The 26605-nt window shown below is 34.9% G+C and overlaps 1 protein-coding gene across 1 annotated transcript in view; it reads right to left on the reverse strand.

Annotated features, from left to right (window-relative positions):
- The window catches only part of PPP1R3A (protein phosphatase 1 regulatory subunit 3A), a 35239-nt gene extending 14661 nt beyond the window's left edge, over window positions 1-20578 (reverse strand). The window contains exon 1 of the mRNA XM_068550325.1: window positions 19791-20578. Coding sequence (XP_068406426.1) covers window positions 19791-20578 — 788 coding nt within the window. The remainder of the gene's footprint in view (window positions 1-19790) is intronic.
- Window positions 20579-26605: the final 6027 nt, after the last annotated feature.

Below are 26605 nucleotides of genomic sequence, written 5' to 3' on the forward strand. Positions count from 1 at the left end.
TCAGAGACTAGTTAGGGATTCATTAACGTGAACACTCGTGACTTCTTAATATGCAAATTATTAATGCAATGCACTGAGGCATACTCACAAATGTCCACATCTTGTGTTACAGGTTTTCTTTGCCAGCCCTGCACCCACACCTTTTGTGAATTAGTATTTTCTTTCTGTCCTCTTGCGGATTTCTTCACAAAAGATTCTGCACTCCTGTGGAATCTACCACTTCATATTCAAAGACCTCCTCCCCTTCAGCCCACATTTCTTTGATTTAAGGCAGGTTTATATATACAAACCACTTGAACATTTTGACTAAATCAGTCAAAATTCAGCACAAAATCTGATTTGATATTTTTCTGCAATGTCAAATTGGTTTTTGGCTAAAGGCAGAACAATGTGAACGAAGCACTTGTTTTTAAAAAATGAGACTCTGAAACATGAATAGTGTAACCAGCAGTTGAATAATTTGCTCTGAAGGTAGGTAGGGAAAGAGTAGTGGAATAGAAAAAAGAAAAAGAGAGCAGAGAAAGGCCATGAAAGAGGACACAAGAAAGAAAAGTGCAATTAAACTAAGAAGAGTAAGTGTTCGTACCAATGTAACACATTAAATGAGGAAATGGATTTAAACTGCTCAGTGTCTGGCATACAGCAAGCAATCAATAAACATTAGCTATTATTATTACATCAACACTTTGCACTTTGCAAAAAGATAAAATTAATATCCACATTCCCTGTTGAAACAATAAGAAAAATGTTATGGAGTGAAAGTTGTTCAGTCCTTGAATTAACATACTCTGAAGAAGGGGATCAAACTTATAGTCCTTATTCCTGCAGCAGAATTATCTACAGAATTCATAGAAGGGTACTCAAGTATCTTTCAAAGCTTATACACATACCAGGTATGGGAAATATAATTTTTCATCTGGGACTATGTACGCAACCTATATTCATTTTCTTGCCATTTTATTCTAGCCTCATCTAAAATACAATACAATCTTTTACTACTATTTCTCTACTAAATTTCAGGAGAAACAGACCCTTATTTCTAAACTGATAAACCCTAAATTCTGCAGTCTGTCTATAGAAATCTATATCTGTTTATCATAAAATATTAGTATCCCCATACAAAATTAGTAATATAATTTTTCAAGTTAACAGCTTTACTGAGGTATCATTTACATACCACAAAATCCACCCATTTTAAGTGTTCAATTCAGTGACATTTAGTATATTTAATATATTTACAGAGTTGTGCAATTATCACCAAATCTAATTTTAGAACATTTCCAGCACCCCCAAAAGAACAAGCCTGTTAGAGTCACTCTTTACTCCCATCCCCAGTCCTAGGCAACCACTAATCTTCTTTCTGTTTTGAGATATTTGCCTATTCTAGATATTTCATATAAGGAGAATCATACAATATGTGTTCTTTGTGTCTGGCCTCTTTCATGGAGGAAAATGTTTCTGAGGTTCATCAGTGTTGTAGGATGTATCAATGTTTCATTTTTATTGATGAATAGTATTCCATTGTATAGATACACTCACTTTACTCATTTTCCAGCTGATGGGTATTTGAGTTGTTTCCACCTTTTGGCTCTTGTGGACAGTGCTTCTATGAACATTTACATACCAGTGTTTGCATGGACATATGTTTTCATTTCCCCTGGGTAGATACCTAGAAGTGAAATTGCTGGTTTATGATAATTCTATAATTTGTTTCTCCACATCCTCACCGACACTTGTTATTATCTGTTTTATTGATTGTTGTCATTATAGTGGGCGTGAAGTGACATCTCATTGTGGTTTTGATTAGCATTTTCATAGTAACTGATGATATTGAATACTTTTTCATGTGCTTATTTGTCATTAATATATCTTCTCTGGAGAAATATCTATTTAAATCCTTTGCTCATTTTAAAATTAGGCTGTCTTTTTATTATTGAGTTGTAAGAGTTCTTCTGGATAAGTCACTTATTAGATATATTTGTAAATGTTTTCTCCCATTTTCACTGTCTTGACTGTGTCTTTGGGTGCAGGAGTTCTTAATTTGGATGATGTCCAAGTAATAGAATTTTTAAATTGGCTTTAAGATCTTTGCTAACTTGCAGAGATCCTTCATAGAATCTATTTGATTAAAACTCTTTAAATAAGAGGCAATATTATTTTTAACATAATTAATCTTTATTAGTGTAGTTATCACATGCAACCAACTACATTTCATATTCTTGCTCATGTTAATTTCAATGCTAGAAAATGTCCACCAGTTATTGGTCCTAGCCAAGTTCTAGACTGGAGTAGATGTAAGCAGATTCAGGGATGATGCAAATGAACCTATAGAGTCAAGAAAAGAAGTCCAACTGATTTAAGAAGCTTACAGTACAAACACCACCTTACTCCTCTGGTTTGTGCCTTTCACTGGAAGAGATGGAATAGGCAGGAGGAGCTCATCAGTGCCAAGATGGCTCTCCCAGTTGAAGGCTTTTGGATCCCTGATTAAGTAAAGCAAAATTCATTGCCAGCAAACCTAAGAAGATGAAGTGTGAAGGTCTCACTAAGACGGACTATGGTTAGAGATTAATAGAAGAGCAATATGGTGCTTGGGAAGGACAAGTTGAGAACCAGTATGAACTAAAAGGCAAGGAACAGGTGACTGAAGAAGTTGGGCCACAGGCTGGGATTGCTGAAGGAGTCAAATGCAAGGGCTGAATCCTGAAGGGATGCAGTTATGTTGCCAAAGATGGGGATCTCTGCCACACTTTTTACAAAGCAGCACAAGACTTTACAGTCAACATTCTGAAGAATACAGCTATCAAGTGGCTTTAAAAGGATTCAGTCCTTCTACTGGACATCATGCTAAGTCAGAATAATGTTGGACAAAATTTAATGTGTATTCATTCAGCAAGTAGTTAATCTGTGCTAGGCATCATGCTAAACGTTAAACTACTAGCAGAAGCTGAGATTGAACCAACTCTAACTTCATAGAGCTTACAGTCTAAAGAATGATAAATGAAAACTAGCAGTATAAAATCACAGCTATACATTTCATGATTGGGGAAGCATGGAGTGCTATAGAAGAAAATACAGTCGACTCTTGAAAAACACAGGTTTGAACTGCGTGGGTCCACTTATATGCAGTTTTTTTTCAATAGTAAATACTACAGTACTACGTGGCCTGCAGTTGGTTAAATCTGACGATGCAGAACCATGGATACAGAGGAACTGAGTATATGGAGGACCAACTATAAGTTATACTCAGATTTTCAACTACAAAGAGGGTCAGCACCCCTGATATCCCCATTGTAATAAGATCCATAACAGGGTCCATACAGGATCCATACAGGGTCAACTATAATATCCATAAGTCAAACTCAGGGAAGGCAGTAGCAACTGTGTATATACATGGGCTTGTAAAAAGAGCAGACTGAAAGAAGATCATATCCTTTAATATGCTTACAAATCATATTTAAAAGTTTGATTTTTCTGAACTGTAAAATACATACTTTTCAAAAAGAAAAGTAAATACTTTCTGAAAGTTTACTTCATTCTAAATGGAAATTAACTTTACCATGCTATTTAAAGTGCCTTTTTCGCCTTCCCCAAGTCATCACAAATGATGGGGCAAAATTTCTGTAATAGATGCCTTATTTAAAAAGCTTATCTTTTGTATCTTAATTCCCACAGTACTAAATGTTTCTATTAATGCTTAAAAATCCCTCAGGCCATATTTGCAAAAGCATTATTTTATTTGCTAATTTCTCTTTGTTTAATAGCATTATTCTTTTGGTGGATACTGAGACTGATTTTCAAATTACAAAAAAAGTTACAACTCAAAACACATGTGTTTAGTCTTTTGTTTATATCATTCTCAACCCTGGTGCATATCGGAATCAGCTGGGGAGCTTTTTAAAAATACCAGTGCCTGCAACCTGCCCCCACCCAATGAAATTGGGGTCTTATAGGAGGATCTAGGCGTGGGTGCCTATTTTTCCCCTTCCTATGCGCACCCAAGTTTAAGAAACACTGGTTTACACTACTATTCTACACTGGCTTTTACTATATCGAAGTATGGTTAGTGGGAAAATAAATCCTTCAGTGAAAATACTCTGCTCTTAAGTTTTTCTATGGGGTGGGAGGAGAGGGTATACATAATCGAGCAGGTTAGCAATAATGTAAATTTTATAGGGATTTTACTTCTGCTACTGTTAGGTCTATTAAACAATTAATTTTTATTCATCATGGGGATTACCAATCCATACATCAGTGAATTTAAATTTACTGATTCTTTTAACTGAAAGGAAATCTAGATGCTGTTTAGGGTAAGAGACATTAATCTTTTCTACCCTAACACTGATCGTGTTTGTTAAGATTTAGACCTGGGATGGTAAAATGTTTTCCAGTTGTACTATGGCAAATGGCCCAAACAATTATTGTAAATGCAAGCACCGTAAAGTGTATTGCCAAGGACACTAGTTGGTTAGATCCCATAAAAGAGACAATTAGTCTTGAGATGAAAATGGTAGAGATGAGGTGACAGTTATTAAAAAAGCAGAACATGCAATGTAATGGCTTAAATGTAAGTTGTGGATAATGCTGATAGTTTAATGTGTTTGGAGTTTATAATATGTAAAATAATGTTTCATATAAAAAGATCAAAACTGCTTATATTCTGGTCTTCTTTTTTCCTCATTTGCTACATAAGTAAAGGCACTTGCAAGATTACACTTGCTATCTTTGCAAATCATTTTACGATGGTTTGCTTGATTTATTATATGTATACAGTGTTAATTTATGAAAAATATTTTCTTCTTACAGGTATCAATTTACATAAACTTATCCAGTATCTACAATACTCATAGTCTGTTGTCAGGATAATCGAAAAATTTTGAAATAAAATAATAATAGATAGAATTATTCAGTGCTTTTTAAGATAACTCAAATGTGGAATTTCTTCTTTGATTAGATTAACTGTAACACAACTGCCCCTTCACCAAGACAAAATTGCAACTCAGTCCTTCAGTTGCAAAGATGACTCTAAAAGATTGGATATAGGGATTTGGGCAGCCAGAGAAAGCAGAAAGGGACCCTAAAAGACTTTAGAGTCAAAGGCAAACTGCTGATGACATATTTTCATCTGTACCTTTGCTACACTGCCCCTTTCTCTCAGAGACCCTGTGGGTAGTGATGGGTCCTGTGGGAAATAAGCCCAAGAATGTAGAGGCGGCCTAAGGAGCACGAGAACCTAATGTAAACAGAAGGGGAGATCCATCACTTGAACTTTCTTAGAATATTTGCACTGGTTGCTTTGTTCTGAATGGAACTCTCTTCTCCCAGATTTCTTCATGACTGACTTTCTTCAAGTCTCTGATCAATTGTCATCTTCTCAATGAAGTAGTCTTTATTCCTTATTCTTCTTATGCTGCTCTGTTTTTTATATTCTCAATTGCATATGTCATCTTCTAAAATAACTTACTTATTCTTTATGTTTATTATCCTGTATTCATTTCTTCTAGTCATCGATCTTTTTTTTACTCTCTTTTAATACACAAGCTGAAAAGCATAGTAAGAACTTTGCTACTAATATTTTGATTTTTTTTTTCATGTGAACCAAGATTCATACCCTCTTAATCTTGAGGTCATTGGTACTATAGAAAAAAATATACTAGTGTAATTTCCATGTATCCATCCAAGAGGATAAAGACTGAGATGCCTGGACTAATATTTTTCACTAAATTAAAATGTAAACCTTAGATTTTGAGGAAGGATTTGGGCGAAAAACAATTATAGAAATAAATTTCCCCTAAGTGTCGCCAGAGTAGTAAAATAAATCACCCATAAAATAGTATAGAAATACCTAAAAATTAGTGCCATAATATATATATGTGTTTATTTACGTTAAAGATGACCTATAGCAGAATTCAGTTAATACTGATAATGAGAAAAGGATAAAACCTATGTTTTAAACATTCTAACATACAGAACCAGTAAGTAAAAAACAGTTATGAACATAGAAAATCAATATCCCTTTTTATGGACAGTGACCTAGTTCATACTTTTCACTCTATTCTGCATACACTTTCTGGATTGATATAAGTAAAATAATACTTTATCCTTGAGCATAGGAACTAAAGTTCAAAATCCTTGGTCTAGCAAGACTGTGCAATTCTTTTTCAACCTTTTTCTTCAAGTTTGATTCTCACAATTCTTTCCATTCCAGGCAGTCAAATTGACTAACAAAACCTCCGACTTATCTTTTTTGCTGCCGTGTCCACAAGTAGTTTTTATTCTGTGTAAACAGTCTCATAACTCTTCTCCACCTACCCAAGTTTTACCATTTCCAGATCAAGTTCAATTCCTCTGTGATGCTGTTTCTGATCAGGTCCGCCTGCAGTAAATCATTTCTCTAAAACCTGTTGCTCTGCACCTCCTATGCTCTCCTCTAAGTCTGTGTCATTCCATTTTTGTTGATAACTAACTTCTCATGTGCATAAATATTATCCATTTATCAAAATAATGCTTGAAAATAGAAGCTAACTAGAAGAATCCTACATAAATTAAGGACTCCGTAATTTCTTTTTGGTTAATTGGCTGATTGGGGCACTATGGTTCAAAGCCGCAGGGAATTAGAGATCTTAAATCACAAAAAGAGCTTTTCCTCTTATATATTTCCTGGTCTTGATCAAATAAATCCCTTTTGCCTAAATTTCTTCTCATGTAAATGGGACTGGCCTGTTGACTACAATGTATAAAAGTGATCTAGTGGGAGATAATTTTATATCACTGAAGAAATAATAATAGAGACATGTAAAGTATGTATTCCTTAAGTTTATATAATTAGAAATTTCTAAACAAAAGGACAGCTAACTTGTTAAAGTAGTAAAATATCATAAATTTAAAGTTGTCGATGGACTACAGTCCATGCACAAGATGAGAGTCCCACCTGGTTTCGTAGACAAGTTCTAATAAATGTTACAGATGCTCAGATAAAAATTAAAAGAATGAAAGCAAACTGGTCCAAAATTACCATAAGTGGTCAAGGAATTCCCCAGGAATTGAAGAATAACACAGAAAAGAAAGACTCTTATAATCACACCAACATAATTTTGAGGGTTTTCAAAAAAATTAATTGCCTCAGAATTTACGATTAGTCACAGACAAGAGTATTCTGTTGTACTAATAAGAATACCCCTCCAGGATGCTCAGTCAATAGCTAAGCTTTCCCCAGATACTGTTTAACTCAGTCTCACAAATGCCATTTTCAGTAGGAACCCATCCATATTTGTATACTAAAAGTTAATTGGACAACAAAAAATGTAAATGATAAAACTTTAATTTTCAGCAAGTTTCATTAAAACACTTCTTCCGAGAAAGTGAAACGTAACTATTTACAAATGCCATGCATTACCTACCTCAATAATACATTTATACTTTGGGTGGAAACTTCAGGTTTTATACAATAAAGCTCTTTAGGATATTAGGAAAATTATAGTAAAACTCTTAATGAAAACTATGAGATGATAGTTGAGGGTAATGATGTAAGAGTTAATTGATGTGTCATTATCCATGAGGTATATTATTATTTTGCCATATAAAATATGTAATTATTTATGCTAATTTCCTAAAAACATATATTTGTTTCCCAATTCTTCTATCATAAAAAGAAAAATAATATAATTTTAAAATTTAAATATTATAATATAGTAACAGTACTATTTCCATCTGAGTTTGTTAATATTTTCACAAAACATTTTAATTGTAGTTTATAGTCTGCAAAAATCAGCAATTAGCTACAAACTAGAAAGTCACATTGCTTATGTTTTTCAAAGGTAAAAGCTTTTGCCTATAAGAATCAATGTAACTGGACTCCTCATATAGTTTTAAAACATTTATATACAAGAATATGGGAAGTCTTCATATTATTCCTATAAATTTTTTTAAAATTTAAAATTATATCAAAGTAATTTTTAAAAAAAGTACTCACTAGGGACTTCCCTGCAGTGGCTAGGACTCTGTGCTCCCAATGCAGGGGGCCCAGGTTCAATCCCTGGTCAGGGAACTAGATCCCACATGCCACAACTAAGACCAAGCACAGCTAAATAAATAAATATTTTTTTAAAAAAGTACTCAACAGAATGTAGCAGATTCGTCATACTACCTTTTTGTAGGTTTTAAGGTTAAACATTTACATGTACTGCATTATTTCTCTTTAATTGTTTTTGTTTTATGGTTTCATATAAGCAAAGACCAAGAATCTGCAGTCTCAAGACAGAGAGGACGTGGTTTAGGTGTTTAGGTTTAGGAACAGGGGAGGAATCTGGTAGAGGCAAAAGGCCAAGTCAAAGGAAGTCATTAAGGTAAAGAAAAGCAGACAGAACAACAGCCAGACCCAGAATCCACAGGTGTCAGAATCAGTGAGTGCCACAAGCAGCAGCAGCAGAACTAACATGAGTATTGGCCCGGGTCCTGGCCCTGGCAAAGAGAAAGAATGAATGACTCAGCTCTGATCAGTGGACATACAATATCTGCCTTTGGTCTTTTATAATTCAGCCTGTTGGATTTTTCTCTTGTCCCACTGGTCTGGATTGTGATATGAAGGAAGCCAAAAGCTGACCAATGAGTATTTCTTTTATTTGGGATGTTAAGATTACGTGACATTACAGAATAGTAACATTGTACTGACTCAATGAATCAGCTCTTTAGAAGACAGGAAAGAAGGAAAGACTAAATAAAGTGTCCTATAGTAGACTATATTAACTTATTTCTCAATTTGATCTTTCTTTGATACCCTGGTAACTGAAAGTAAATTTAGACTGACTACAAGATGTTAATATGGTTAATATGTTCAATTCTATATTTAATTTTGAGTCAATTTAGACAACAAATGTGGTTATTGAAGAAATAAATTTCCCTCTTAGCTGTTGTTTTTATAATGTGTAAATATGGTTTTTGTATACTCTGTTCTTTATTTTTAAAATAATGTGTTTTTTTAAATAAATTTATTTATTTTTGGCTGCATTGGGTCTCCGTTGCTACGTGCGGGCTTTCTCTAGTTGCGGCGAGCGGGGGCTACTCTTCGTTGCGGTGCATGGTCTTCTCATTGTGGTGGCTTCTCTTATTACGGGACATGGGCTGTAGGCACGCGAGCTTCAGTAGTTGTGGCATGCGGGCTCAGTAGTTGTGGCGCACGGGCTCAGTTGCTCTGTGGCATGTGGGATCTTCCTGGACCAGGGCTCGAACCCATGTCCCCTGCATTGGCAGGTGGATTCTTAACCACTGCACCAGCAGGGAAGCCCCAAAAACAATGTTTATTTTTAATCAAATGAACAATCATTACTTCTGTGGCAATGGAATCGAATATGAGTGTAGAATTAATAGGAGTTGGCAAAAGAGAAATCAGTTCTTATGTTGATGTTTCTTATTTGCATGACTGGAATGATGACTATGACTTTAAACAAAGTATAGGATAGAGGAAGAAGGATTAGGATTGAAGGGGAAATGTAACTTTGGTTTGGGACGTAAGGGAATTAATTTGCCACATGGATATCCAGATGGAGATGACCAGTAGGACCCTGATTTTTAAAGATTGTGAAAACAATAAAAGCACTCATCATTAAAATTATAAAAAGCATAATTCATTCTTTAAGTACTCAGAATGGATACTTAAGGATTTTACCAGGCTCTACGGTTATCAGGTTTAATCAATATTTTTTTCAGAGCTTTTCCACACAAAACCCTTTGTTAGTCACAGTGGGGAATAATGCTTAAACTAATATACCACTGCTGACCTCAAGGATCTTGCAGTCCAGTTGAGAAGATGGCACACACATTAAAGTTTTTAAAAGTGCAGGAAAAGGCCACCATTTGAAAGGCCACCATTGGAAGAATTCTGGCTAAACAGATATAGAGGGACATATGACAAAAGTCCTCTTCTTCCAAATAAAAATATCTGATAAACAGTAAGTTTCACTGAATGTTAATTTCTTTGCCTATAAATTGCATCAGATGCACACATGGCAAACAGCAACCCTTTCATTTAAGGAAAGTTGTTTTATTTTGCATCATAGGAGTAGCTACTCCATGGGAAAATATTGCCGGAAGCGCTGGTAATTTTAAGGCAGTATAGTAAATCTATGTAAGGGCAAAAGCAAGTTCCATAACATGGATAAATCGACAGTAGGAGTAGCCCTGGTGAACTACATGAGTTTTATGAGATTTGTAAACCAATGCCTTGAATGTTCATATAACTGCCATTGTCTAAAGCTTAACTTGGTTTGCCAAAGGTAACTTTGAATGAGGTATTACTAATACAAACAGTATAAAATACTAGAAAATTATGAACTATCTTTGTGAAAAGTGAAAAGCCCATATACACATATGCGTGTGTGCTTTCCACACAAAAAAGCAATGCATCAAGGATAACTTGAATGTAGGTGGGCAAAATTACTTATACTGCTCCCTGTGTTCAATTTACTAAATAAATTATCAACTGGATTGACTGTACCAGTCCTCTGTACATATTCATTGCTTCGAACAATACCTTTTAGTCAGAATTGCACACACACATATACACATATAAACAGAATCAATAATTTTAACATATATTCAAATGACTTCTGCTTGTGAACACAGTATTAACCTTTCTACAAAAAGGTACACTTACAACAGTTTAAATTTCAGCTGGTCAATGTTACATTTGGTTTTTACAAATCTATTCAAAATTTCTTTTTTCAATGTACTTACAAAATTATATTATTGAATGAAATTGTATTAAAAATCAGATTTCTAGAAAAGGGTGTGGTCATTATTCAAAATTATTCATTATTTGTCTGAGAGAGTTTCAACAGTTCTAATACAGCTATCTTTTTAGGTAGGATTGAGAAATAAATGACATGATCTTCTGAAGTACTTTTAATTTTGTGATTTAGTAAAATAAAGCCTCTTTCTCTTCTCTGACTCCCACAGGAGTCCAATACTCAGGACTCAGAGCTAAAGAGGGCAGGATTGGGAAAGCTTCTTAGCTAGCCTATTAACCTATCCAGCTGCCCCGATACCTTGGTTCCCGCAGTGCACGGTCCTTGTAACAGTGCTATCATTCACTGGTTGGTGATGATTTTTTTCTTCTCTGACTTTTGCTTGAAATACTACAAACTAGTTTATTAGTTTAATCATTAGGAACTCAGGGGGGAAATCTAAAGTTGTTGAGCTTATTTGACATGGAAAATAGAAATTAAATACTTTAATTTTAAAGTATAAGGATAGGAACTCCAACATTTAATTCGGTTGAGAATCAGAGTAAACAAATGACAAGATTAAAGATATAGAACACAAATGGCTGCATGAAAAACATAGAATTTCCTGATAGAATACTTTACTAAAGAACACAATCTTCCCAGGAGACGTTTAAAAAGAGAATATTATAAGCATTTGGCTTGGGTAGTTTTCAGAATAATTCTGCCTGAAAGCAAAGGATAGAATTAGAATGGTCTCTCCTACAATACAATTCAAGGAAGACTGTTCAGGAATCAAGTGCTGTATTAGCATTGGAAAAAAATGATTATCACTTTATTTACACTAAGCACAGTAGTCTTATACACTTACTCAAGATTATATATGAAGATCATATTTTTTTCTGCTTGTACCTGAATGTGATTTTAAAATTCGGTGAGATTTTTCCATTGGCAAATACTCAAGAGATTTAAGTTGTAACAATATATTATTATAAAATTATTTATAAACATTAATCCTCAGGAGGAGATATCAGTAAAATGTGAAAATACTCAGCTTTATATCATATGTGGCTTATGAAGCTGAAAGTTACCTGAGCAGTTCTATGTAATTTGTAATTGTGTGAATACATCCACAGTAATTTTTAAGAATGAAAATCAGCTTAGGGTTTTTATCACAGCTTTAGAGTCAATAGGTTAGCTTTGTATCATGGTTTAATTCTGTAAAACAAGCAGAGTACCATCAGTGTTAAATGGGCTATAAAATCTGTTTCACATAATTAGGAAAAGCATCTACAATTTGGCATGCTTTACAGATTTAAATTTGCGGGATATTTTGATCTTTTTTTCTACTGCAAACTTCAAAAGGGGTGAATGAAATTCAAATCCACAACCGCACCCAGGACAATCATTGTCTTACGATGTTAGAATCCCATTTATAGTTGTGACTTGAATAACACTGATGTACAACACAGACAGACCATTTTCAGAATAACTAGAGGGGGAGGGAACAGTAAAATTTCCTAAAACAGGTTTGTTTAATGTACAATTGGTCTCTGTCACTAAACAATGCTGTATAACAGTCCAATTTGGCAATCTATTTCTATTTGTCATAAAATCTTTAAACAGCAGGATAGTATGACTGAGGTTTCAAAACCAGTTATTATTTATATAATAGATAATAACACTACCATGCCAGTTACCCAAGTAAAGCTATTAGAGAAGCAGAACAAAAACCTGAAAAGATTTGAGAGTTATGCCCTGAGGAGCTTTTTCTTTTTATGTAGTGGTGGGGTACAGAAAATGCTTTCAAAGCAGAGAAATGACCAAAATTCAATGGTGTATAATATATCTTCTTAGAGGAAAAAAATATATCAAATTCAGTTTCATTAACTGAGTTATTTGTAATGAGGTAGATGGACCTAGAGTCTGTCATACAGAGTGAAGCAAGTCAGAAAGAGAAAAACAAATACCATATGCTAACACACATATATGGAATCTATAAAAAACAGTACTGATGAACCTAGTGGCAGGGCAGGAATAAAGACACAGACGTAGAGAACAGACTTGAGGACACAGAAGGGGAAGAGGAAGCTGAGACGAAGTAAGAGCGTAGCATTGACATACATGCCCTACCAAATGTAAAATGGATGGCTAGTGGGAAGTTGCTGCATAGCACAGGGAGATCAGCTCAATGCTTGGTGACGACCTAGAGGGGTGGGATATGGAGGGTGGGAGGGAAGCTCAAGAGGGAGGGGATATGGGGATATGTGTATACTTATAGCTGATTCACTTTGTTGTACAGCAGAAACTAACACAACATTGTAAAGCAGTTATACTCCAATAAAGATATAATAAAAAAATTCAATTTCATTTTCTATTCATATGTATACAGGGATGATAAGGTGAAACTCTGTATAGCCAACTCAGTTTTTTAGTCCAAAAGAACCATCTTAAGAAGAACTACCTTAAGAAAAAACATGTTGTACTTCTATAAAAAAATACCTAAAAAATCCAGTCAATGTTCCAAAATTCTTTTGTAACCCAGAAGTTGCTGGAATTTGGGAATCATTTTTCCCCATAGTAGCAATGCCATAAAATATTAGCTTCCCTGGTTAGTGCCCAAAAGCTTATTGAACCCATAATTTTGAAACTATGTATTTATACTAACCTGGATCCAGGCAGCAGGAATGATACTGAGGGGAAAAATCATCTCTCCATTAATCTTGGGCATAGGACTAGCCATGTACAAGATTTTAAAATATGGAATTTATCACCAATGCTATTTTGAGTATCTACAAAGTGTCAGCAACTGGGATAGATGTTTATATATGTTAGCTAATGTATTTGTCATAGCAACTCTTCCAAGTGGAGATTATTATCCCTATTTTATACCTGAATAAAATGGATACAAAGCGTAATTTATCCAAGTTCATACAGCTACTAATTAGTTAGAATGAAAGCCCAAATCTGCCCTACTTTAAAGCCCATGCTGTTTCCAATATACCTTGTTGTTTTTGGAATCCTCCTTCCCTCCCAAATACACACACACACTCCAGACCCCCAGGGTCCTCCTGCTTCTGTGGAGCCCCTACCAAAACTCTGTATTCAAATCTGCCTTGTACCCCATAGTGCTCCCTGCTCTAAAATTATCCATTTCCACTGTCTCAATCCAAACTCAAAGCCCATTTGTGCAGCTGACCTTAATTGGGTGTAAGACAGAGATAGTCCCTGCCAGCCTAGAGGTCTGCATTTAAGGAAAGGAATTTTCATGCGTGTGTGTATTATATAAATGTGTGCATACACGTATAAACACACACACACACACACACACTTATATATTTATGATCTTTTTTTTTTTATTTTTTATTTTTTATTATTTTTTTTTTAAACATCTTTATTGAAGTATAATTGCCTTACAATGCTGTGTTAGCTTCTGCTTTATAACAAAGTGAATCAGTTATACGTATACAATATGTTCCCATTTCTCTTCCCTCTTGCATCTCCCTCCCTCCCACCCTCTATGATCTTTTAAGTCTGACAACGCAGTGGACAATCAGGCCCACTTCAGGTGACTGCCCCTGAGGTTACTTCTCTTCTACTGTTCCTGTTGGGGTGCTGGGGTAAAACCTTGGAACAAGGACAAGAGTCACAGTGAGCAGAATTGGAAGAAGGTGAAAATCTTGTGTCCCACTTCATAATCATCTTTTGCCTGGAGCTTTATTGGCTCAGAGTTCTTGGGCCCTGTTCCATTTTTACAGGCTGCAGATGAGCTTCAGGTGGGAAGTTAGGCTCGTAGAGATCCCAGAGGATCCATGTGAGGCCTGGCATCCATAGTGATTCCCTTCAGCTAGGGCTTGAGAGAAACCCTGAGTGGTGAGACCCTCTTCTTCCTCTTCTCTCAGAAAAGATTCAAAACTACTCTAGGGAAAGTCTAGGCTTATAGGGGTATGGATTTCCCACAAGACCAGGAAGCCACAAAGCCCTGGTAGATCTCCAAGGAAACTCTAAACTAGTTGGTTCCTTGCTGTCAACCAGCTGGCAGCTTCCAAACAGTCCTCCTGACGGGTCCTGTGCAGCTGTGTTCTGGGTTTCCATATGGCCCTGCCAGAGGTCCCTCCCTTAAACAGACCTGGCTTCCACAATTAGCGTGCACTCAAAACAGGTTAGTTATGGAATACATTAAGTCCTAAAGGCCTCATGGGGCTATTGACACTTCTTTGCACTACTTCCAGGAACCCAGGTTATACTGTAAGTGTAAATTAAGGAAGTCTCACAATCCTAAAGCTCTGACTGGAACATGCAACATGACCATATCTTAGGCACCATTTTCCAATGCTTTTCTTGGCTTCATTTTAATGATTTTCCCACCCTGAAAGATAAACTCTCTCTAATCTTAAAGTCATGCTTTAGAAAGTATCTCTTTCTTTCCCATTTTTGAATGTACCTGGTTCTGTTCCTCAAGGACAAAAATTGAAGACTGATCAATTTTTTTCCTTTGGCATTGAAATCTTTCGGGAATTTATTTGCATTCACTTGGCCAAGTTATAAATACCATCCAACACCTATATCATGCCATTTCATTACTTAAAATAATAAATTGGTTTCACTTAACAAAATACAAAACCATATGAAGTCAGTCTGTGTACCCAATGGTTAGAAACATTTAGCAGCTGTTGGGAGGAAAAAAGAGATTCTGAAAAGGTCATTCCGCTGTCCAGAACACAAGATCAGTTATAGATCACAGATCCGAGAAAACCTGAAATGTAAGTAGTTCTTTTTCATCCATGGCTTGCCTGGTATACCTAAAGAATCTGAGCTTTGTTTTGGTGTTCTTTCCCCCCCACCCCCTCTGCTCTCAGTTCCTGTGAGGCCTGTTCCCTCGGGGCCTCTGGTCTTCACGGGGTCATGTTTCCAGCCTTATGCCTAACAACACAGTACCTAACACACAGGGCCTTAATAAACACCTGTGGAATGAATTTTGAAACCTGAACAAGGAAGACTATGATGTCAGGAGAAAAAACACAAGTCCAAGAACCAAGAAATTAGTTAGCTGAACACAATTTGCTAATAATGACGGCAATTATATTTGGGTTTTAATGACTACTTTATATGTGCCCAACACTTTACTAGAAGTTTTTAAAACATAATCTCATTTTATTTTAGCCTAATCATCACAACATTGGGCAGGCACTATTACCCCTATTTACAGATGAATAAACTGAGGCTTTGAGACGTAAAGTAGTATGTCCATGGCCACATAGTTAAGTGTATATTAACTCGGATTAATATGTGTGTCTGTTGAATGCCATAATCAATGCCTTTTTTAACCCTTTTGATCTGGTCCTCCATTTTTTCATCTATTAAACATGGAAATTTTAATAGTCATTAAGATCTCTTCCAACTTTAAGATGTTCTAGATATCAGGTGACTACATCTCAAGAAAATTTAGAATTCAATGAGTTTCCCTTGTTGATTAAAATCCTGCAAAAGACAAAGAAATGGCTCTCTAAAGCTAAAAATTTAGAACCCGTGAAAGGAAAGAGGAAAGGAACTTTTGGGCAGTTTGGGCTTTTCTAGGGTTTTTCAGATCCACCTAAAGCTAGAGTTAGCCTTGTCTTTTTACAGGAGTTATTATTTACTGATAACTTACTATGTTCCAGACACTATGCCGAAACTTGAATGTATTATTTTAAGGAAATCTCTAACAATGTCTATGAGATAGTACTATTGTTATTCACAATTAACAGAAGGGGTACCAAGTTTAACTTGCATAAGGTCACACAGCTAGCATGTGGTGCAGCTTGGACTCAAACCCAGATATGTTTAACTCTGAAGCCCCAAATTTTAACTTTGAAGTTATACTACTTATGCATGCTATTTTTAGTTTATTTATCTATGTACATTTAATATTATTTATATCAATGTCATTTAATTCTTTTGGTCATTTATTTTGAAATAATGCCCCTGAGATGTAGATCAGAAATCTGCTTAGTTTGTTTGCTAACACATACACCAGTGCCACATATGTGGTGACACTTACCAAGTATTTCATGATGCATGCCTTTCAGTGCAATTAAATACCTTTGGGTCACTCTCAGTCATATGCCTATGAGTTACAAACTCTGTTTCCCTCTCCCTCTAGATATTTCTTTCTGTCCAAAGTGGATAGATTAATAAGAATCAAAGAAAACAGACAACCACATCGATGTGGAGGTTTGCAAACTCTGACCTGAAAAAAATCTCCATAGAGAAAACATAACAGAAATCCTACCTCACTCAATGTGTTCACACAATTCATTCTGTACTTATTAGAAGGGATTATCGACACTTTTAGAAGATACAGTTTCTGAGACCCTGATAGCAAATTAACTTTGGTATCAAGAGGAATTCAAGTTAGTTGTTACTCTCTACATTAAGACAGACTTATTTTCAGTTTAACTCTGACTTTCGTTACATACTATTATTAATCTACTTGCATGTATGAAGTAAAAATTCACGTACATTTCTCTTCTGCATTTATCTTCTCAAAGAAATGACCTCCAAATTAAGTTACATAGGAAGTGTGGAAATGCTCAAAACAGACCCATTTAGATTCTGTAACTTTTGAAGGGAGGAAGATATTTTAGAAGCTATAACTTTTTTGATCAAATAAGTATTAGTCCATTTTTGCTTTAGCCAAGTACACATTTTGTAAAAGAACACTAATAAGGTGTGCTGTTTTTCCCTAACCAAATTCTTCACAATGAAATCCAACTGCAATATTCATTTAGAAATTTGATAATGCTCTCTTGTGTGAGTTTTAGGAATATTTGAAACCCCATTGCATATAAATTATATCATGGAAAAGCTGTATAAATATTCTGTTATGGCACATGCTGTTCTAAGGATCTGTCAGGATTTCCTTTATACACTCCATTTTGAGTGGTATATAAATCAGATGTAAAAATTCATGTTGGACTGAAATTCAGCACAAAAGGCCTCCTCCAGAGGCAAATGCTTTTTTTCAAAATGTGGTTTGAATTATGTTGGTCATTTTTAAGTTATAGAAGTACAGAAAATGTATTTGTGGTTTTGAAGGAGAGAGATTTTTTCCATTTTTATAACTCATTAGGAAACTTTACAGGCCTTTAGACCATTTTGTGGTTTAGCTCTTCTCAAGTTTTTCCCCAAAGCAATATTAAAACTTGAATGGTGTCGGCTATGAATCCAATGGTTACTGTTCTGAATACAAATGTGGGTATTGATATATATCCAGTTATACATATCTTAGACTAGGAGAAGTTTCAATAATATCATGACTGGGATAGATTAGGCCTAGCAGTTATCCTTTTTTGTTCTTGCTATCAAGTCAAGTTTGCTCTCTCAAAGGAATCCTCTATCTTTACCATAGTTCAGCATGTAATGCTTGTAATTTTAAAGCTGCTTTTCTTAACTTGCAGAAAAATCCAGAGTTAAACGCTGCTTCTTTTATGAGGTCTTTGACAATAAGGCTATGCCTTTTTTAAGTTTCACTTTTCTCTAATATATAGGGCAACTTGCAGCATGTATATTAGATATTCACAGATGATGATCTTATTTGTAAAGTATTTAATATGTGTATATTTATGTATATAAATTAGTTTATTAAAAGAACTTATTTTATCTATATAGCTAACATGTTGCTGAGTAATTTCATAAAATAATAAACTATTACTTTAGCACGTAGAGATTATGATTATATTATCTCTCAATAGCATCAGTTAAAACCTGAGAAACTTTTGTTTGGACTAAGAAATGTAGCATATCTCACAAAGTCAGATAAACCAATCTTTCAGATGACTTTAAAGGATAATGAAAACAGAAATATTTTATATGATTGAATTGCTTCACCTACATTATATTTAGTTCATTAATGCATTAGAATAACACATTTAGTAGTTATTATTTATTGCCGTATGAGATCAAGGCATTAAAGCATAAGAGGTTAAAAACTTCCCAATGTAATTCTTTATGTTTTTATTTAATTCCACTTAGAATCTGGGTGTCTTGATTCTTAATACAGTTCCCTTTTCATCATCTTACACTATTTCTGGTGCAGTTACTAGAATCCTTGGGTCTAGTGACAGTTATGGTGGACCATCCAGAGGATAATCAAACATTTGCCTGTGGCTGGTAGAGCAATGTGGATTTTTCCCTTGGGACACTCCGAGGAGCAGGAGACATCCGTCTCCTCTTGGATGTTTTATCTACTCACCTACTGTCATGGAAATTAGCCAACTCTACAAGAGAGAGAATTGAATCCTCAGTTTTCTTTATTTTTTACATTAACAGGAGAGCAAGGTTACTAAATGAGGGGTCATATCCCAAATCTCTAATCTATAAAGCTAATATCCTTATTTCTATTTGGGTCATTTTTTTATTCTGCTCCATTTACTTTTACTAAATTATACTACTTTGTGTTCTATAATGTTACATTTGGTTATAATTATAAATTTTTATGTGTAATTCATGCATCACTCATACATTTCTGTCTTTCTCTTAGCTTATAATTAAAGTCATAGCTCTTCCGATTTAACTTAATATGTATCACTCCAAACATCCCTGTATGACTCAATCAATTGTTAAAAAGTTCGTTACAGCTTTGAGGGGAAGTCTATGAATTTCTGAGCACTAGATACATATGGAAATACAGTTTTATGTTAACCAGAAATGTTTTGAAGTGCGGCAAAAGTATTTGAAAACCACTGAAAATAAATATACATTAAATGACAAAATAAATAGTTTTATATGTTAAGAATCTAGATTCCGTGGTTTGAATTTAAGCAATTTATAACTCGCTAGGTAGGCAATATACACATTGCAGTCCCCCTGCCATCTGTTACACTATACCCATATTTTCCTTACATTTGGAGGAGAGATAACACAGTGCTTTTATTTGAATAGCACTGACCTTATTAAAGCCTAGCACCATTGTTTTATACATAACAAAAATATATTTTTAAACAGAATGGCTATTTCTTACAACCAGTGAAATAATGACCTTAAATAACCTTAAGATTATAAAAAAGTAAGGAATGTAAGATATATCCTCACCTTGATTTTACCTTTAAGCAGCCTTTTATTTGTCTGTTAGGAACTTCTTCCTGTAGTTTTCCAGGCTCCAGCTCTTGTTCTTTCTTTTGACAAACCAGTATATAATTTGTGCCATTATTATTTGACCAAAATGTACCAACAGAAGTTTCATAACGTATACAAAACTCAACTTTACTGCCATCTTTTTGATAAGGGGGAACCAATGAAATCTTAAAGGAGAATTGGTCAGTTTCACCATCACATGAATTTGGGACATATTCTGCTAATATGTCATAATATGTCTGCCAGTCATCTAAGGACATTCTCACATATACTAACTTCTCAAAAGAAATATTCAAAACTCGAATAATGCCCTTCATACTTGTAGATCCAGGAAGATACTCAGTTGATTCCAGTATCGCTTTCTGTACTTGAAGTTGTTGCATAAGGTCTTCTTTTGAAGAAGGCAAGTCAAACAGTGGAGATAAAACATATTCTTCTGTGTGGAAAATGTCCTTCATTAAGTCAAAATCAGTTGAACCACTCGGAAATTCCCAGGAATCAAATTCTTTAACAGACACAAGATTGAACCCAAAGTTGTCAGCAAATGAAACTCTTCTTGCACCTGAAGGTGGAGTGTCCAGGTAAATGTCTTCAGATGAATCAGAACCTCGTCTGCTAGGTTGAGGGGAAAAACCAGGTCTGAAGGTAGCTTTAACTTCTTCATCTTCAGAAAGAGAATCAGATAAATTAGGAACTTCTAAATGGTTATCTTTGCTAATCTGACTAGGTTCTTCAGAAGGCTCCATTGGGCTCTCTGATATCAAATAAGAGAGAACTGTACAACTAGTAGAGGCTGATACTTGAGACACTGAGGCTTAAAATAAGTATAAGGTTACAGTTGACATTGCAGAAAGGAGTCAGCTCTATAAATAGGTCCGATGGCGTGTAAACTATGCTCGCTTGCCTCCAAAGGCCTTTAATATGATAGCATCCTTGTTACTCTCACCAGCATGTTTCAGGTTCAACTCTCAGTTTTTAAAGTTGAATATGTTTATGAGTTCCAAAGAGACGTCTTAAATCATTTTCTGCTGGGTTCAACAATCTGAAACTTTAGAATAAAAATATTATTTTAACCAGTTGATATTAAAAATGAAAACTTGAACCATTTATTTTAAAAGACAATAAAATTAGTATCACAATACTAAATACGTAGTTTGAGCTAAATCCATCCATTGGAGCAGGCAAAAGAAGACAGGAGAGAATGAGAACATTTATAGAACTGGAAAGATCCAGTGTCTAGTAATAATGATAGCTACCATTTATCATGGACTTATATATAATGTGAACTCTAAAGGGTTAGATAGAGGTGCTGGGAGTTCTGAGGAAAGAAACATGATTTAGATGGAGAAGGTATCATTTGAAATAAAGCATGAAGGGTAGGTAGAATATATACACGCAGGGTTGGAATGAGGTAGATTTTCCAGGTGGAAGAAATAGCCTAAGCCAAGGACTAGAACAAATAATTAGTCAAATCTGTTATTTTAAACATTATTGTTTCTTTCAATTAAGCCATGGAAAAATACAGACAAGTAATGTTTTATTAACTTGAAAATATAAGTGAGCAATGGTAAACCTGGCCTAGGAGTAAAATATTTATGTAGAATAAAATGTTCATCTTTGGCAAATTGCCATTTTATGCCCACAGAGCAGAAGTTAACACCATGACATGTTGGGGTTCTATGTGAGTTTTAAAGTGTGAGCAGCCTGTTTAGACTCTCATATTTTTTTGTATTAATGTAAAACCCACTTTGGAATTGGCAATTGGGAAAAACCTTAAAAAATTTAAACATACATATGCTTTGACCCAGAAAATGCTCCAGCTATGAATTTGCCCTATCAGTAGGGATAAGTATGCAAAGATAAATATAGATATATGTTCATAATAGGATTGGATTATTTTTAAAATTCTAGAAGCTATCTAAATATCCATCAACAGGGAAATGGACAATGTTACACCCATTCAATAGAATGTTTTATAGTCATTACAAAGGATAAAGTACCACTTTATGTGTTGATATGGAAAGGCAACCAAAATAAATGGCTAAGTGAAGAAAGGAAAGTGTGCACAAATATGTGCATAGAAAATTTCTGGAAAGACACAAAAGAAACTATTAGCAGTGGTTATCTCTAACCACAGAGGTTGAAGGTTCTAAGGGAAAAGGACTCATTCATTTCAGTTTATGGTCTCTGTACTGTTTGAAATATTAGCCATGAGAAAGGTTTTCTTTCAATATATCTTCAACTCAAATTAATAAGTATGAGAGGTGATTATTTTTTTTAAAAAGAGAACTCAATAGCATAATTTCTTTAAAATTACAGCTTTATAAATACATTATAACTTACTGAATAATTTGAATTGCATACAATAGTGGATCAAGAAATTATTTTTGAAATTAAAAATAAGTAGTGTCTAGGATAAGGGAATAAAATTATTTAGGCTTTACCACATAGCTAGAATGGGTGATGACCACATGGATTGTTCAAGAATGGAAAATGGCTGTGGAAATGACTATCCCTTGCAAATGTAATGACCATGAGCCATGAGTAGCCATATTCCAAGGTACCTAAAATATGTCATTAGCTAGTCAAGGAAATTCATAACAAAATACTCCATAGAATTTGTAAATAATCCATACAGTCATATAAACAATAGAATAATGAAAATTTGCAGATATAATAATGTACTAAAGTAGTACATCCAGGGATTATAAGCAGAGACATGGAGATAAAGACCCCTTGGTTTGTACACTGGCTGTGACGCTTACTAGCTGGGTGACCTTCAGAACGTTGCTCAAATTTTCTTACCCTAAGTTTCCCTGATTGCTAAAATGCAATGTTAACAATTAAATGAGATGCTTGCTAAAATGTTTAGCACAAAACTTATAGTAATAGAAGCAATCATTATTTTTATTTCTATGTATGTTTGTGAAAGGTTGATTTTAAGATACACCGATAGATCAGATAGATAGATAGACAGACAGACATAGAGAATCTACCTATACAATATTAAGTAATGGTTTACAATTTGCTTCATTTTTGTCTTTTTTTAAAGGCTATATAGTATATAACATTTAGCTTTACAAGACATAAAATAGCTCTACATTAGAAAATGGTCCTGTATTTGAGCTTAACTTTCCTGTTCTTAATTTCTCTTCCCACAGAGCAATACTCCCTTGATTTGTAATAATCACTGCCTATCTTTTGGAGTGTATAACCTTTGCGTAATTGTAGACGGTTGACATGTTCCGCCTTAGTCACCACTTAGCTAAAGAAGAGTGATTTCATCTTTTCAGTCTCTTCTCACATGTCAGTCCTTTGGCACTTCTTATCGTTTTGTTACTCCTCTGTGAACTCCTTCCAGCTTGCCTATATTATTCTGTTAATGAGCTGGCCCCAGATGAATGCAGTAGCACAGATCGAGTGTCTCTGGGGCATGTAAAGAAACTACCAGTTTCAGCCTTGTGACTTGGTGTTTGTATCAGTTAAAATTCACATCTCCTTGCTTTTTTTCCATATCATAGATCAGACCAATATCTCATTTTCTCATACTCACTACTACCTCAATTTTAACGTGACTTTTACCACACTCTTCCTCAATTCCTTAGGTATACTGGTTTTATCAGAGTTATGACTTTTTTAAAAATTTATTTATTTGTTCATTTACCAAACGGCAGCTCAAGTTTCCACACATTCCACTTCCTTTGTATTAATCAAACATTCTCAACGTTACCTTTAACATAAAAGGCTCTTTCAATCAGGATCCCTGTAAATAAGAAGTAGATGTCATGCTCAAAATAAGATAATCCCAGGAGGGCTTATTTACAAGGGTCTATTTATAACGTGTAAATGCAGAAAAGCCACAAGGGTTAGTGCAGTAAACTGGTGCCAATCGCATCAGAGCTGTTACATTCCTCAAGGGAAGAGGAAAGGGGGCAATCATCAAAACTTGAAAGCACAGAGTGCCATAAACTATATACCGGCCTGAAGGGGATCAGTGATCTTTGGTCAAGGGACACAGCCAGCTGAAGATGACCTTGCCAGGAGTGATCCATGGGCAAAAATACACTGAATTCACTCTTCTCCTTTCCTACACTATCCTGCCTGGGCTACCCATTGGCCAGAGGCTATGGGTTCTATTACAGTTCATTCAGGTCAGTCTCCCAGAGCAGAGAGCAGGGTGGAAAAGGGTGAAAAAAGTGGTGAGTGGGTTTGGAAGAGCAAACAAAAGATATTGGAGATTAAGATTTTGCAGTTACTTATCTTTATGTGCTTATGTGCTATATTTAAGCATACGTATGTGTTGCTCTTTCTTCATACATATTCCATCTCAATGCCAACTGAGTTTCTATTACCTGATCTTTTATTATCCTAGCAAAAAAGTTCAAATATCTAAGATCTTTAAGCTCTGATCCAGTGGAAGCCACATAAGAAATATTGAGCTTGTCCATGGATGACTAAGAAAGAAATGATATTTTTGAGATTAATTATAACGTTGCATTTGTTTCCCTTGTTAGCATGTCTTTGTCTGCAACCTAAACTCAAGAAAATTTTGTCAAAAGAGAACCTGGAACAGTGATTCTTAACAAGAGATACATAGTAAAAATCACTGAGTGAGATGTTCAGGCTCCACAGGCTCAGGTGCACTATCAGGTCTACTGAATGTGAGCTTCCAGGTTGATGATGCCCCGCAAGTGATTCTGGTATACAGACTGGTTACAAGGCATGATCCCCATAGGGTCCAGGACTTAGGTTCTAGTTCGAAAGAGATGTAGCTATCATACCTCAAGTACCACATGCTTTTTTTTATACAGAGGCTATAAGACACTTTTACAAAAAAAATGACATAAAAATTTAGTTGAGTTTCAGAGTATCAGAACTTTAAGGCATTTAGCAATCATCTAGTCTAGTCCCTTCATTTTCACATAAGGAAACTGAAATCCAGAGCAATGAAGGACCCCATCATTTGATAACAGAGCTGGGACTTGAACTCAGCTCTCTCGTGCTTTCAGTCCTGTATTCTCCATATTATACCATCCATACACCAATTCGTAATTAACAACTTAATCATTCTTTGAAAAATAGTCATTAAAATTCGTTTGTTCTAGATCTAGTTTATTTTTTTAATCAATTAACTTTTGTGAACTTTCTTTTTTCCATTTGTTGAAATATCTCCAGAGGTGTCCAGATAATTTTTATTTGTGGCAGAGTCTCTCAACCTTTCTTAACCTATGCTCCTTTGGTAAATATAATATCTTACACTGTTTTCTCTTGCTCCCTCAGAGACTTTGCTATACTCCTATTTGGGAATTACTGGTCTCAGTTATAAAAATGAATTATATGATCTCTTTAGAACTAATATTGATATTTATTATTTTAAAGGACTGTTAAAGGGTCCTACTTCAAACATAGCTTGAGATGCAGATTTGTTCATCAGATCCCAGTCATTGGAAAAAAAATCCTTTGAAAATGTTCACATCTACCAATAAAGCATACCCAGATAAGTCAGCAGAAAATGAAAACTTTGCCAGATGAAGGTAAATTTTTAAAGGGATCTGTCATTTATTCCATGGAGAGGTGAATAATTCAGTATTGTTAATTGATCATGTTATAGCAGAAGGGTTTGCCACCAAAGGCAGCATCTAGATTCTTTAGCTTAATTTATAAAAGAAAAACTAGTAACATACTCAAGCACCAAGTGCTTATTTTATATGGATTGTATAATGTGCTTTAATCTCCTTTGATCAAAATAAAGGCATATTAGTATAGAGTAGTTTTAGAAATCTAGAGTTTTAAGGACAGTTAGCAAGCAAGCATCAGGGCTACCCCCTTCATTTTACTTATGAGAAAATTGAAATCTAAGTGGTCAGCTGGATTCTTACCTTGGGTTGTGGGTGATTTCAGCATTAACCTTAGAAGGAAAGCATATTGTAAACTTCTGAAAGACAGATACCATCTGATAATATCTTAGTAAATTGTTGATTGACCCATAAAAAGCATGCTCATAGTGTATGTGTTTTGATATTAAAAAGTACAGCTAAGCACATTGCACTAGGAGTAAGTAGGCCTGAATTCTGGAGTCACGTTTATCACTAGGAAATTGTATGACATTGGAAATTATTTACCTGCTTTGTATAAATGCCCAGATGTTTATTTAAGATCTCCTCAAAACTTGGGAATCTGCAAACCCTTGAGCCTTTTATTTTGAAAGTTGCCATTTGTATGTGAAGCAAACATACACTGACTTCCTTCTCTGTGCCACATACTGTGCTAGAACCTAAGGCTACAAAGTTAAATATAAAATATGCAATCTTTTCTCAATAGCCTAGCATCTAGTGGAGAGATAGGCAACAATAGATACCCTTCATCATAATATAGCTCACTTTCTTGCCCTAACATCCTTAGTCATTGATTGGAAAGTTTGGGGAATTGGTTTACAATATTCTTCTCTTTATTGTGTTAGACGTATATTGTGTTAGAATTGGACTCTTGTCTCGTAGTCAGGTTTTAAAATTCTTTTATCTGCAGCCAGGACCGATCTATCCCTTTTTTTAAAGAAGTTCAGACTCCACATGCTACAAAATACTGATTCTTGTGGCTGCTATTTACTTTGTTAATTTTATTGACTATTTTTTCAGGTACTCTAGTGTTAGAATGTTAACCAAAACTGCTCTGCTCAATTTTCACCCCACATTTTTCCTGTAGGTGAGGGAATCAGCTAAGAAATACTTAGGAGTCCACCTGAGAGCTCAATATCCCTTGGTATGATATAGATA

The sequence above is a fragment of the Eschrichtius robustus genome, chromosome 8, assembly GCF_028021215.1.
Source record: "Eschrichtius robustus isolate mEscRob2 chromosome 8, mEscRob2.pri, whole genome shotgun sequence".
In the NCBI taxonomy this organism is placed as follows: Eukaryota; Metazoa; Chordata; class Mammalia; order Artiodactyla; family Eschrichtiidae; genus Eschrichtius; species Eschrichtius robustus.